The 14,198-nt window shown below is 43.5% G+C and overlaps 1 protein-coding gene across 4 annotated transcripts in view; it reads left to right on the top strand.

Annotated features, from left to right (window-relative positions):
• Nucleotides 1–13,892, top strand: part of ptprnb (protein tyrosine phosphatase receptor type Nb) — a 62,746-nt gene extending 48,854 nt beyond the window's left edge. For all 4 annotated transcript variants that reach the window (XM_085447350.1, XM_085447349.1, XM_085447351.1 and 1 more), the window contains 5 exons: nucleotides 11–177; nucleotides 10,356–10,409; nucleotides 10,716–10,780; nucleotides 12,440–12,513; nucleotides 13,204–13,892. In XM_085447350.1, coding sequence (XP_085303476.1) covers nucleotides 11–177; nucleotides 10,356–10,409; nucleotides 10,716–10,780; nucleotides 12,440–12,513; nucleotides 13,204–13,275 — 432 coding nt within the window. In that variant the 3' untranslated portion in view covers nucleotides 13,276–13,892. The remainder of the gene's footprint in view (nucleotides 1–10; nucleotides 178–10,355; nucleotides 10,410–10,715; nucleotides 10,781–12,439; nucleotides 12,514–13,203) is intronic.
• The last annotated feature ends 306 nt before the right edge of the window (nucleotides 13,893–14,198 follow it).

Genomic DNA, 14,198 nt, shown 5'->3' with positions numbered 1-14,198 from the left:
GTTCGTCCAGGTGAACCTGGTGTCGGAGCACATCTGGTGTAACGACTTCCTGGTTCGAAGTTTCTACCTAAAGAACGTGCAGACGCAAGAGACCCGGACGCTCACTCAGTTTCACTTCCTCAGCTGGCCAGCTCAGGGCATCCCTACCTCCACACGCCCCCTGCTGGACTTCCGCAGGTACTGCAGTTAAATGCCAAACTGAGAGAGTTAAATCCCATTCAAACAAGGTTTGAATGGGAGGTGGATTGACTTTCTTATTTATGGTCTTGTGAAGAAGAAAGCTTTGAAAGGACACTGTATAGTTCTGTGAGAAACTAGTACACCCTGACTGCTTCCATTGGAATTAACAACATAAGTAGCAGTGAGGTGTCACTAATCAGATGCCCATGATTAACTGATCATTAGTGAGTGTAAGCACCTCTATAAAATCAGAAATTTTGGCAGTTTATCTGTAGCATTTAGTTGTGTGTTAACACAATGCAACAGTGTTCCCAGGTGTGGACGTCCCAGTAAATTCACCCCAAGGTCAATGCTGTGCAATGCTCAGAGAAACTGCAAAAAACCCAAGAACTACACCTTAGGCTCTACAGGCCTCAATTAGCATGTTAAAGTTCATGACACTACAATTAGAAAATGACTAAACAAGTATAGCTTGTTTGGAAAGATTGCCTAGAGAAAGCCTCTTTTATTTGAAAAGAACATGGCAGCGCAGTTTAGGTTTGCAAAGGGGAATCTGAACAAAGCACAACACTTCTGAAACAATGTCCCTTGGACAGACGAGACCAAAGTAGAGATGCTTGGCAATAACCAAAACCAGCACATCTGCACAAATACCACACAGTGGAGGAGGGGAGATGATTTGGACTTGTTTTGCAGCCACAGGAGCTGAGCAGCTTACAGTCATTGAGTCAACAATGAATTTCTGTCTATACCAAAGTATTCTAGAGTCAGCTCTGACAGATAAAGCTTGGCCCAAACTGGGTCATGCAGCAGGACAATGATACCAACTCAGCAGCAAATCTATAACAGAATGGCTGAAAAAGAATTAAGGTGATGCAATGGTCCAGATCTCAACCTGACTGCAATGCTCTGATGGGACCGTAAGAGAGCTGTGCAGGAACCTCAATAAACCAAAGCAATGTTGTAAAGACGAGTGGGCCAGAATTCCTCCACAACAATGAGAATCCTGATAAAGTCATACAGAAAATAATTACTTGAAGGTATTGCTGCTGAAGGTGGTTCTACTAACTACTGAATCATGGGGTGTACTTAGATTTTAACAGGACTGCAGAGTCCTGTGAAAGCTTTCTTTTCATTCAACTGTAAATTAAAAGTGCTTTACATAACATAATTACATACTTTAAATTGCTTTTTATTGCCAGTGTCTGAAGAGATTAAAATAAACTTTAAAATTTGAGTTTCCTTGAGTCTCACATTGCCTCTAACAGCTTGTCGATTGATTTCTATGTGAAGTACTCCAACAGTCCAAAGGATGTGTTCCTGACCAACACTAGCTGATAATAGCTTAACGAATGTGAACTAACTATAGGCTACCTTCACTACATAGACTCAAAAACAAAGTCCACATAAGGGCCAAAAGCAGTGCTGCTGTAGAACCACTGAGAACATTAGCACGTACTTGATTAACTTATAACAAGGGCTCCACTAGCTATCATGTGTGGTTTGTCACCTAGGTGCCATGTTTTGTAAGAAGCAATTTGTCCATGACGATACATGAAGTCAATTTCTAAATTATGGTTATTATTTGATTTCAAAACACCAAGAACTCAAGGCTTCATAACAGTAATCCACTAACCGCTAGCTGATGTCATGTTGGTCAAAGTGCTAGTTGGCTAGCTTGCCAATTGACTTCACCAGCTTATCCATGATGATGACTTCTATATAATGTAAAACAGCAAGAGCTCACACAAGCAGCAAATCAAGCATGCATATCAAGTAATACTTGATGTGCATGCTTTGGAGGAGTCTAGAAAATAAGAAAAGATGACAAAATCTTCCTTCAAAAGAAGCACCCAGCTATCCTCCCTCTGACCCAGAAGGAACAAAGTCATGCAAACTAACAATAAGGTAACTTAAAGACGTTACCTGATAAATAAACACTATAGATTCCCCCATCTCAGTCTTTCAGCCATCCGCCTCACTCCCTCCTCTCCTCCCACCCTGTGCGATGGAGGTCAGCGGGCCCCTGGTTTAATTTTGAACACATCTGTCTGTGTCATTCTTGTGGTTTGCAGCTAGTAGTCTGGGTCCAGTTGCATAGTCACAAAAATGATCATTGACTGATGTGGCTGCAGCAGGAGGTCCATCGCAGAAAACCCACTTCTTATCTCTGTCTCTCTCTATCCATCTTCAACATTTATCTATTTCTTTCTTAACCTACAAAAGCTTGTATTTAAAAAATATCTGTCTATAAAACATTTTTAAACACATGAAAAAGGACAACATTTTTGTTTGTACAGTGATAGGTAAATTATGGCTATGCACAGATTCCTAATTTGTGGTTAGGTCAGAGTTCTAAATTATCATCCAGTGCTAAGTAACTTAATTAGCAAGAAGCAAAATAATGAAATACAAAAAAAAAACCCTCCCAAAATTGATGCACAAACCTCCTGGAAATCCTTTGCCAAACAGCAAACTCGATTATTTGTGAGATATTAGAATTAAAATAAGTATGGCCCATGAACCAGCTCATTCAAAACACCTGTGCTGCTAACTCCAGTATTCAGATAATAATGTGGTCCTGTATTCTCCAAATCCTGTTATGATATTTATTACTGCTCTCAAGCAAAATTTATAATTTTTACCTTATAAAGTGCAGAGCTTAATAATACAATTGTTACGGGCCCCAGGAATGGTGCCACAATAACAAAGAAGAAATCCCTGCAAACACAGGTAAAGTTCAGGATCAATGAAGACAGTGCACTCGGTTTGCCTCTCAGATTGCATCTGACTCGTGGGCGGAAGTCCATCCCCCTAAAGCAACCGGGTTGCACCTGTCTTGGAATAATAGTTCCGCCTGGGGTGTTGCTCCATTTCTTTGTACCTTCTATACAGTTTATGTGACAAAATAATGCACTGGTTAGGTTGGTCATGTTGTCAAAGTCATTTTGGATATTAATAGCCACAGAAAATAACTGATAAACAAATTAAATAAATTAAATTAAATGATTAACACAAAAGTGGCCATGCATTTTGGGTGTGCCACACACTCCCCTACAAACCAAAAGTGGCTCCCGACACTTGCAATTAACAGTGTAAACTTCCATTAACTCTGAATCAAACTTTAACTCTTCACTCAATATACTCACAAATTACAAATACATATGGGTGTGCAATGATTTTCTACATTTTCTGAATACCCAACACTATATGTACCCAAGGTCCTATGCCCGTCTTAAACTCAGCAGCAGATCGGGTAAGTGACAGCGGAGTGTACACCAGGCATAATATGGATGGGTTGGACTGAATGCCAGTACGATTGTGGACACTGGTGCATATAGAACACTGGCTGTACACCCACAGAACTAACAGCAAGACGTGGCTGATACGTTGGCTGGCCAAGGGAAGAATAGGTCAGTATCTGGCCAGGTCTCCTCTGCCTTGTAGATCTCCTTAGTACGGGCTGAGGTCCAGGTTGAGACCCTTGAGTGTTTTCACTGGAGTCATTGGTCTGGGGCGCCAGCTGCTCTTCGCCAAACTCTGGTTCCTCCACAGGGGGCGAAATGTCATTCTCTCTCTCCTGCTCCATCTCTCCTACACTCACTCGGTCAAACTCTGATCCCATAGGAACATCGCCACCCTGCATGTCACCAGGTGTCTCAGGACTAACCAATGACCCGCTCACTGGGACCTGATTAGGAATGTCCCGATTGGTCCTTAATGATTCTCTGGGTACCCGCAGCCAGTAACAAGGTGCCTCCTCATCTGTTTCAGATCCACTTACATCACCAGCCTCTATTTGGTCGACCGTTTCACGTGGCTGATTTGACTTTCCTTTTGCCCTTGGCGGTCTATCAGGCATGCGATCATCTGTAATGTCTGCTGGTAGATCATTAACTTGAAGCAACAAATTTCTGTGGAGGGTGCGAGTATGGTGACCTCTGTTTTCAGGGCTGACCTTATAAACTGGGTTGTCACCAACCTGCTCTCTGACAATGTAGATAGTTTTCTCCCAATAGGGTTTCAGTTTGCATGGACCTCCCCTTTCTGCAACGTTGCGAACAAGAACCCTGTCACCTGGTTGTAGGGTTACACCCCTGTTCCGTTTGTCATAATAGTGCCTTTGGCACTCGAATGTTGGCTGTTCGTGCTGGCTATCTTGTACGCTTCGATCATTTTCTCCTTCCATCGTTTTGCATATCCACTTGGAGTGTGCAGCTACCAACCCAAAGAGGAGATCGACGGGGAGACGTGGATGGCGACCATAAAGGAGGTAATATGGAGAAAACCCAGTGGACTCATGTTTGGTGCAGTTGTATGCGTGCACAACGTGAGACAGGTGATCTTTCCAGTTCTCTCTCTCTTTCTCGCCCAACGTCCTGAGCATTTGTAGCAGAGTCCGATTGAACCTCTCTGCAGGGTTGCCCTGTGGGTGGTATGGGGAAGTCCTAGAATGGTTTACACCGGCCAGTTGCCTGAGAGTCCTAAACAACTCATTCTCAAACTCCCGGCCCTGATCATGGTGAAGCTTAGCTGGATAGCCAAACCGTAGGATGAAGTCACCGAAGATTCGCTCCGCAGCTGTCTTTCCAGCCTTGTTTTTAGTGGGGTATGCTTGTGTGAATCTGGTGAAGTGGTCGACTACAACCAGTATGTATTCGTACCCACCCCGGCTGGTCTCAAGCTGCAGAAAGTCAATGCATACGAGCTCTAGCGGCGAGCTCGATGTAAGGCTCCCCATAGGTGCCCTGTCAGGTAAGGCTGGCTTTTTTTGCTTAATGCAACGACATCGTCTGGTGATATATTCCTCAACCTCTCTCTTCATAAAGGGCCAATAAAAGCGATCTCTTACTAGGCTAAGGACTCTTTCCACACCAACATGTCCCATGTTGTCATGGAGGTGTGAGAGGACAGTTTGTTTGTAGATGGCAGGCAGGACTAACTGCTTTCGGCTGGGAGTCTTCCTATAGAGTAAGCCATTTTCCACCTGCAGCCTACTCCATTCTCGTGACAATTTCCTTGTGGACTTGTCCAATGTTCTACGAACCTCATCAGTTAGATCTCTGTTATTCTCCTTTAACTCTAACATTTTGCTGATAACAGGATCTTTCCGCTGCTCATCTGAGAGCTCTTTGCAGCTGATGACTGGAAATGTTCCAGTGTCTGCATGTGTCTGGTGTTGTGATGTTATGTTGAGGGCTGCCACCCATGCTACATCCCCTTTTTCTGCAGTCCTAGTTCCCTCCCAGGTGGCACACACTGCCTCTTCTGGTAGTCTTTCTGAGCACTGATCCATAAAAACACTGATATCAAGTGGACAGCGCGAAAGCGTGTCTGCATCAATGTTCTGTTTGCCTGGCCGATACCTGATTTCAAAATGGAAATCGGCAAGCTGCCCCACCCAGCGATGACCCACAGCATTGAGCTTGGCTGTGCTCATAATGTAGGTCAGGGGGTTGTTGTCCGTGAAGACCGTGAAATGGGGCGCATAGTACAGGTAGTCGACAAATTTTTCACATACTGCCCATTTCAAGGCCAGAAACTCCAGTTTCCCACTATGGAGGTGGTAATTCTGTTCTGCTGGGGTCAGTGTGCGTGACCCATAACCTATCACCCTCATCTTATCATCTTGTTTCTGGTACAGGACCGCCCCCAGGCCCTGTTGGGACGCGTCTGTGTGCAGTATGAAAGGGTGATCAAAGTCTGGGTAGGCTAGCACTGGTGGGCTTGTTAGAATGTCTATGAGACGCTCAAGAATCTGTTGGTGTTGGCTGCCCCACTCTACTGGAGTCCGTGAAGATAACTGCGGCCCCTTCCCCTTTTCTCTTACAAGGTTAGTTAGAGGTGGGCTGGGGTTTGTCTTGAGCAATTCATAAAGCGGTCTGGCTATGCGGGAGAAGTCCTGCACATAAGCCCGGTAGTAGCTCAGAAAACCCAGTAGCTGCCTGACATCACCGACTGTTTGAGGGGCTTTTTGCTTTAGCGCCTGTACTGCCTCTAGGTCCTTTGGGTCTATCCTCACTCCATCTGCCGACACCAGGCGGCCTACATACCTGACCTCTTTGCGGAGTAGCTCACATTTCTCAGGGCGGAGCTTAACTCCATGGCGTTGCAGAGCTTGAAGTACACGCCGCAAGACCTCAACATGTTCCTCAAAGGACCTGGAGAAACATAGCACATCATCCAGATAAGGGATGCAACACTCATCCCTGAGTGTGTCCAACATTTCCTCCATGCTTCTTTGGAAGGCTGCTGGTGCATTAGAAAGGCCAAACGGGATCCTGACCCACTCATATAAGCCCCATGGGGTGGTGAATGCAGTCAGGTGCCTGGACCCCTCCGCGATAAAGCCTTGGTGGTAAGCCTTGCCCTGATCTAGGATGGAAAACCACCTGTAGCCTCCGAGTGAGTCAATCAGGTCCTGTATGCGGGGGAGGGGGTGCCGATCTGGCACAGTCTTTTTGTTGAGAAGCCGGTAATCAATGCACAGGCGCAATGATCCGTCTTTCTTTCTCACACAAACAATAGGGGCAGCATATGGCGAGTGTGATTTTACAATCCACCCCTTCACAAGCAGCTCCTGTATATATTCTTTAACCTCCCTGTACAATGGCTTTGGGACTGACGCATAAGCCTTTTGGACTGGGGTGTCATCTTTGAGTCTAACTGACATTTGGAGAGAGGGTATACATCCAATGTCACTGCCGTCCCGTGCAAAAGCAGCTGATTCCTCATTCAACATTTTCTCGACTATTCTCTGCTGTTCTGAACTAAGGTGACTGAGGTCAACCGGTGGTCGCCACAGGTCAGCAGGGGAGTACCAGGAGAGGCCACATTAACTTCAGCCTTCAATACACAAGCTTGTGTTGGACCCCCATCTCCAACGTCCTGTTCGCCTGGCTCCAGAACTTTGGCAACATGTTGGATGGAGCCAAGTTGGGACCTCTTTGGCAGAGTGATTACTTGGTTTGTGTGGTTGGAAATTGGCACTCTAACAAATGGTTGTTTGGTGTTACTGATTTCCAACAATCCTTCCCCCACACTCAGCTGCTCTAGCGTGGCGCTATCCTCTAGTGGCTCATACAGGACAACAGGGTTGGAAATGTCAAAGGTAGATGGTACTTTACATCGCACATTTACCGTTTTACCAGGTGGAACATAAACATTTTCCTTCCCTACCCTAATGGTGGTTATACTGTGGTTTGACTCTTTCTGCAGATTGATAAAGTTGACCATGGCTCTTGCCTGTTCTTCCTCCACTCCTAGGGCTTTGCGGAGAAGGCTGAGGATCATAGTGTGTGCATCTGCATCACACTTATGACTATTAATCATCCCTTGGAGGACATTGGCTCCCAGTAGTGGCTGGGGGAGGGGGAGCTGGCTGATTAGGAAGGGTACTTCCATTGTAAGGTTGGGATCGGTGTTCCCCGGGAGATTAACTGTTAGCTCCACCCACCCATCATATGGGATTGGCTGTCCATTTGCTGCACACAGGTCAAGGCTTTCCCCAGGATCAAGAAGTTCTTGTAAGGGCCTCACTGCATATTGGGGAATGAACGTCTCCTTCCAGGATCTATCAATGATGCTCACTTGTGAGCCAGTATCAAATAGTACTGTCACAGCATAGCCGTTGACAAAACAATTTAGTAGGCTCCTTTTACCAATCAATGGCACTGTTCGGGCTGTACTGTCAGTAACTGCTTGGCTTTTCGGTGGGGAGGGCTGGCTTTCTTTGCAGCGTTTTTTTCCCTTTCCCTTCAGACGTCTCAGTTTGCTAGTGGGCATTACTGAGTGGGACTGGGGATTTGGGATGGTCTCTGTCTGTCCCTCAACAGAGACCAGCTCCCGTTTCCCGGCTGGTTGGTTCGTTTTAAACAGCCAATTGCCCTATGCCCGGCATCCCCACACACAAAGCAGTGATTACAGTTTTCTGAGCCTTGCTGCATACATTTGGTGCAGCTGGGTATTTTACCTCTCCTTGCAGCTGAAGGTTGACTTGGTGGAGGAGTGAGTGCCTGGTTAACAAGAGGTTGGGTGCCATGGAATTGGTCCTGGCCTGGCGTTTGGAAAGGTGCAGTCTTTGATTGGGTTGTATGAATAGCTGCCGCTTGTTGGCCCATTAAAGTCGCAACCATGTTAGTCAAAGCCTCTACTTGTGCACTAAGCTGTTGGATCGCATCATTATCCCCACTGTTTGCACTCACATCTCCTCCTTCCACCTGGACACTATGTGTATGTGTTGTTTTTTGACGGGGGGCATGACCTAACCTACGCTGGTGTTCATTTTCATCGCTAATCATCTTCATAACCTGTCTGAGAATCTCCTCATCAGTGACGTTGCTGTTTGAAAGGAGTGGCCTTAGTTGCTGTCTGATGTCAGTATGTTTTGTGCCCAGGCCTTGGTAGATACTGTGAAGAAAGACTTCCTGAATAGTTTTGGGTTCATAACGAATGTCTGTACTGACCTGTTTTGATTGGAACAGGATCTTCTGTTTGAGTCCAATCATGCGGTACAAGAACTGTTGTGGGGTTTCTTGTTCACTCTGTCTTGCACACATAAGCTCTTGGAACAATTCAGTGCTGGCCTTTTCACCCAGGTGTGATCTGAGAAAGCCCTTGAGTTCATTCACAGTGATTTCATCTTTGTTGATGAGCATATCCTTGAAGACACCTGGCTTTACAATTCTCAGTACACCCCGGATAACCTCAGTCTCTGTGAAACCCTCTCTAATGCCTTCATCTATCTGTTTACACATGCTGCTATAAGTTATGTCAGCATTGTGGTCCCCAATCTGGCCACCATGTACCTTAAATTCCCTCCGTTGGAGGTAAGAGAGGTCCTTTAAGGAAACCATTCTCTCAGTGGTTACATGTGATGAGGGGTGAGGTATTGCTGCATGTGTTACTGGGTCACCTATACTGTGTGCCCCACTAGGATGTGTGTTACTTGCATTTCTAAAATGCTGTGGCTCTCCACCCCGCTCATCATTTATGATTCTAGGCTGGGTTGGACTCAGATTGGTGGTGCGAGCCTGTGCACCAAAGTCAGTCTGCTGTGATGTTGTAGGCTCTCTGGGGACGAGAAGTAAGGGGGTGGTATGCTGTTGAGTGTTAGTAACTGGTGGTAACTGGCCTAAGGTAGCATGTGTCACTGTAGTGCGCTCGACTGTCTTAGCACTAACAACTGGTGACTCCAGTGGCTGCGCCACCCCATTAGCAGTGTTCAATAGGCCACGATTTTCAACCATACTGCATACAAGATCATTTAGCACCAGCAACTGACTCATTCCCTCATCCTCAGAATTTAACAAAGCATCTGACTGCATATAGTTGATAATGCAATCCACACAACCTTCTTCATCAGTGGACTCTAATTCACTACTCTGGCTGTCTGTGACCAGGTCCCTTGCGAGCTGATAGGCTTCTGCACCTGAAAGCTTATACAAGTTCTTTTTGATGCTCCAAACCAGCTCCTTGCGCGCTGCTGCCATGATGAGCTTCGACTAATGAGACACAGAGGTGCAGTTCCGTTGGTGGAGTGAAGACCCTCGTACAGATCTTGACTTCTCTTTGTGGACACCCACCAGCTGTCGTCTCGGCTACAGCGATGCCATCTCACGTTGACTTTCTGGTTCTAGTATCTCTGGACCCTCTTCCTTAGAAGACTCAACAGGAAGTGGATCCCGGACGAGCCCCCACAATTCAATTTGTTACGGGCCCCAGGAATGGTGCCACAATAACAAAGAAGAAATTCCTGCAAACACAGGTAAAGTTCAGGATCAATGAAGACAGTGCACTCGGTTTGCCTCTCAGATTGCATCTGACTCGTGGGCGGAAGTCCATCCCCCTAAAGCAACCGGGTTGCACCTGTCTTGGAATAATAGTTCCGCCTGGGGTGTTGCTCCATTTCTTTGTACCTTCTATACAGTTTATGTGACAAAATAATGCACTGGTTAGGTTGGTCATGTTGTCAAAGTCATTTTGGATATTAATAGCCACAGAAAATAACTGATAAACAAATTAAATAAATTAAATTAAATGATTAACACAAAAGTGGCCATGCATTTTGGGTGTGCCACACAATCATAACCACCTGCACCCCATGTACCAAAGGCCATTTGCTACATCCTATTAACCTTTCCTTCCCCACTTCCCTATATGATCTCTCTCCTCAGGAAGGTGAATAAGTGCTACAGAGGACGATCCTGCCCCATCATCGTGCACTGCAGGTACTACACAAATGCCAAGATATGTAAATATTTGCTAAAATCTGCCCCTGAATACCACAAACGGTGTGACATATGTATACACTTGACCAACTTTCATGGAACTTCTGTAGTATAAACAATTAGTTTTAGTACTTTTTAAAGAGTTTATTATCATCTGTAGTTAGTCTTTAATTAAGTAGACAGTAGTCAGTAAGCTAGAATGGTGCTAGTTTGATGTTTTGTTTGATGTTATCTGAGTAAATTGAAGAAATTCTCATATTTATTTTGTGGTGTCTAATATTTACCTTTGTTCTTCTTTGCTTACAGTGATGGTACAGGACGGACCGGGACTTACATACTGATTGATATGGTTCTGAATCGCATGGCTAAAGGTAAACACTTATATTTATGACTGCACGTGGGTTTTTGTTCCATGAGAATGTAGTGTGTAACACGTCCAGGCAGTTATTTTAAAGCCCTGATCTATACAAATGGAGAGAGAGCTGTTTATGTCAATGACCACTACAACATAAAAACTGCATTTGCAGAATTACCAATCAAATGTGATAAAACTGCTGCAAAGGTTTGGTGATCTAGTCTAAAAAAATTTCCTATGGCTCTCTGCATAGTCATTGTCTGTAAGCAGTAAATCTTTTTCGTTGATGTTACAAAATTTTCCCATAGATTTTCTAAAGCTACAGTCATGAAGTGCTAGACACTGGTTGCTGGAATAAAACACTCCTTGCATTTGCTTTGCAGGGATCACTAGTAGACTGTAGCAGTCCCCTGTAGTTTGTTAAAGTCTTTCTTACAAAAGAATAAGTGAGACACAAACTGGAAACATGTTTGTTTGCCTTTAAAGTAGTCGTGCCTTATCACTGGAGTTAAAACGTGTGAAAAGGCAAAACTTTCACTTTGCCCCCCAGCAGTCTGCTTATAATTAAATCAGTCTCAAAGAGGGTTGTGTTGCAGAGTGATTTCACCTGGCAACTGCCTCCAACAACCACTCTCCAGCTAGAAAGGGAATATACATTTTCCCCTACCAACCAGTGTTTTTCAGGGAGTCATAAATTGATCTCTAGGCCTGTGCAACTGGGGCCTAACTGAGGTAAGTGACCCAAAGAAAGATGATTCCTTTGTTATCTCCTTGAGCAGAGTATACACTGACCATCCTTTTTGAAAGAAAAGGAAATTAAGCCGTTCCACGAGTGTAGACAAACGAATGCAAACCAAATTAGCGCAAAACTTAAACTCCCCTTGATCATTTTTAATACAGTTCATAATCTCTAATTGGAGAACTCTGTCTTTTACTGGGTTGTCCACATTTATAGTCTAAGAACTCTTGGGCTCCCCTATCTGGAACACTTATATATAAGCCATCTATGTCCACTGTGAATGACCATCTTTGAACAGAGAGCGGGGCTTTACGACACCAACTGTCTGCTATCTAAAATTCAGTTATGAGATCCCTTCCCAGACGCCTTAACGCCCACTCACATCCTGGGCCATTTGACCTCAATAAATCACGATAGGGTTGGGCTAGGTTTTACTATGGGTTCACCCGAAACCTTGGCTGATTGGAACCCACACCCATTTTCACACCTTGGCTCATGTGATTAGGTAGAGGATCAGTAGGGGGGCTTAAAATCCGGGACTGTCCACCAATTGCGCTTAGAACTAAAGAAGTTTCTCGGATGAGAGGCTTTATTAAGTTTTCTTTAAGTTCAAGAAAACTTAAAGAAGTCCAGACACTTTTCTTTCCAAGCTCCTTAGACTACGATGACCTGGAAGACTGAGAGCCTTCACAGATGAACACTTGTGGTATTATTATCTAGAATTCTTGGGGATCTAGAACTGCTGGGTTGTAGTATCTAAGATTTTCTTTTTGTATTCCATCTTCAGGACATTGTAGTTTAAAGCCATCAGATCACTGTCAACAGCATCTGTAGTAATATAATTCTAGAGTATGTAAAGTCTGTCTGCCCTTTTCCTCAGTCCTTACAAAAAACAATCTTGTAATAAAAGTTTAACCAGTCTATCTCTTTTTGCAGGCGTGAAAGAGATAGACATCGCTGCTACACTGGAGCATGTCCGAGATCAGAGGCCTGGGATGGTCCGCACCAAGGTGAGTTTCTCTTCTCTCTTTTCATTTACTTGCGGTTCATTTTTTTGTTTTTCTGAAGAATAATAAGAAATAAAGAAAAAATCTGTCTTAAACTAGTTTAAAAAAAGAAGCTTTATCTGAATTTGGTGACTACATTATTTTAACTGGTTTTAGACTGGTTTATGGCATAGCTTTGACTTTTAGTTTTTAGCTGGTTTTAGACTGCTTCATGACTTTAAACTAGATTTAGGTTTCTAGTTTTAATTGGTTTCAGTTTTATTCTGGTTTCCAACATTAATTGAAACTAGTGTTGGAAGGAGTTTTAATATTTTAACTTGGTTTTTATAGAGCAAAATCATAGCTCTATAAAAGGTAATATCAGTTAGTCACATCAAATCATTTTGATGATTCTAATTGAACAATTAGGTCCAAATATGTCTTTGTTCTTTCTCTGATTGGTGGACTAGTTTTAACCACACACTTCATTCAAATGTGGGCAGTTATTGTTGCAAAAACTTTTGATGGGATGTTTTGCTACTAGTCTTTGTGTTCAGTGATATGTCTTTCAGTCTTACATTAAATGCATATAAGAGTACAATACTTTTGCAGACAGACTTGAGCATTTCTTAGCTTCCAGTATTTTCTACTTTACGCTAAGTTCCTTTAACTTCGGGGAGTACCAATGGAAAATTGGCCTTTTCTCTTTTCCAGGACCAGTTTGAGTTTGCACTGACTGCAGTTGCTGAGGAGGTGAATGCCATTCTCAAAGCTCTGCCCCAGTGAAACCAGTATCGAGCAGGGCTCTGATGAACGGACCCCAACGACTTGACCCACGCGCTTGACTTGTAACCTACCTTTCTCTTTCTGTCTACTGACAAACGACAGCATTAATAGGAGTCACAGAGACTGAAGATTTTAGCAAGGAGTTAATCTGTTTCGATAGTTGACACGGGTGTGTCCAGGGACCTTCAGGAGAAAGAAGTAATGAAAATTAAACCTGGATCATGTGGCTATTGAAAGTGGTTTTCAGTTTTAAATCTGATTGTTACCTGTTGAAATCCAATCTGAAAGTGTTGTAGCTGTTGAAATGAATTGACTTTTGCCTCAAGGAATAAGCTAAATTTAAAATGCATATTTACGTCTACATGTATTTGAAAGCATCTGAATGCTCTAAAAGTGTTGTAATGCAGTGTGAAGACTGACATTTAATTTCCTCTCCTCACACGACTAACATCCTTTGTGCCATTTGGATTGTTTTGTGTCTCTGAATATTGTTTGTTGCCTCACGCAAGATAAAAGAAAATCTTAAAAAAAGAAACTATTCTAAGAGAAAAAAATAAAAGCTATTTTGTATCTGTAAGACCTTAAATAAATCTTTTCGTGTGTAAGTGCTGCAAATACTTCATGCGAGTTCTGACTTTGTCTGAGGCTTCACGACAGCCAGTTCTTTATTGCGGTTTTGTAGAACTACATCCATGCATACCACTTAGCTATACTTGCACCATTTTAATCCTTTAAATTTAGATCTCTTCACATGTTTTAATAGCTTTTTATAGACTCTTCAATTTGATTAGCTGGAGCTACAAATGTTTAAATTAATTTTTCTGCAAGTTTTCTTCCAGCTAACCAGGTTTGAGTCACTCATTTCCAAGCATTTACTTTGATTACATTTAACAAAACAAAATAAATAACTAAAATAATTCACA

This window comes from Copadichromis virginalis, linkage group LG23 (genome assembly GCF_057382275.1).
Source record: "Copadichromis virginalis isolate Kocher_CV1m ecotype Utaka linkage group LG23, C_Virginalis_male_GT1.1, whole genome shotgun sequence".
Taxonomy (NCBI): Eukaryota; Metazoa; Chordata; class Actinopteri; order Cichliformes; family Cichlidae; genus Copadichromis; species Copadichromis virginalis.
This window is presented reverse-complemented; position numbering and strand designations above follow the sequence as displayed.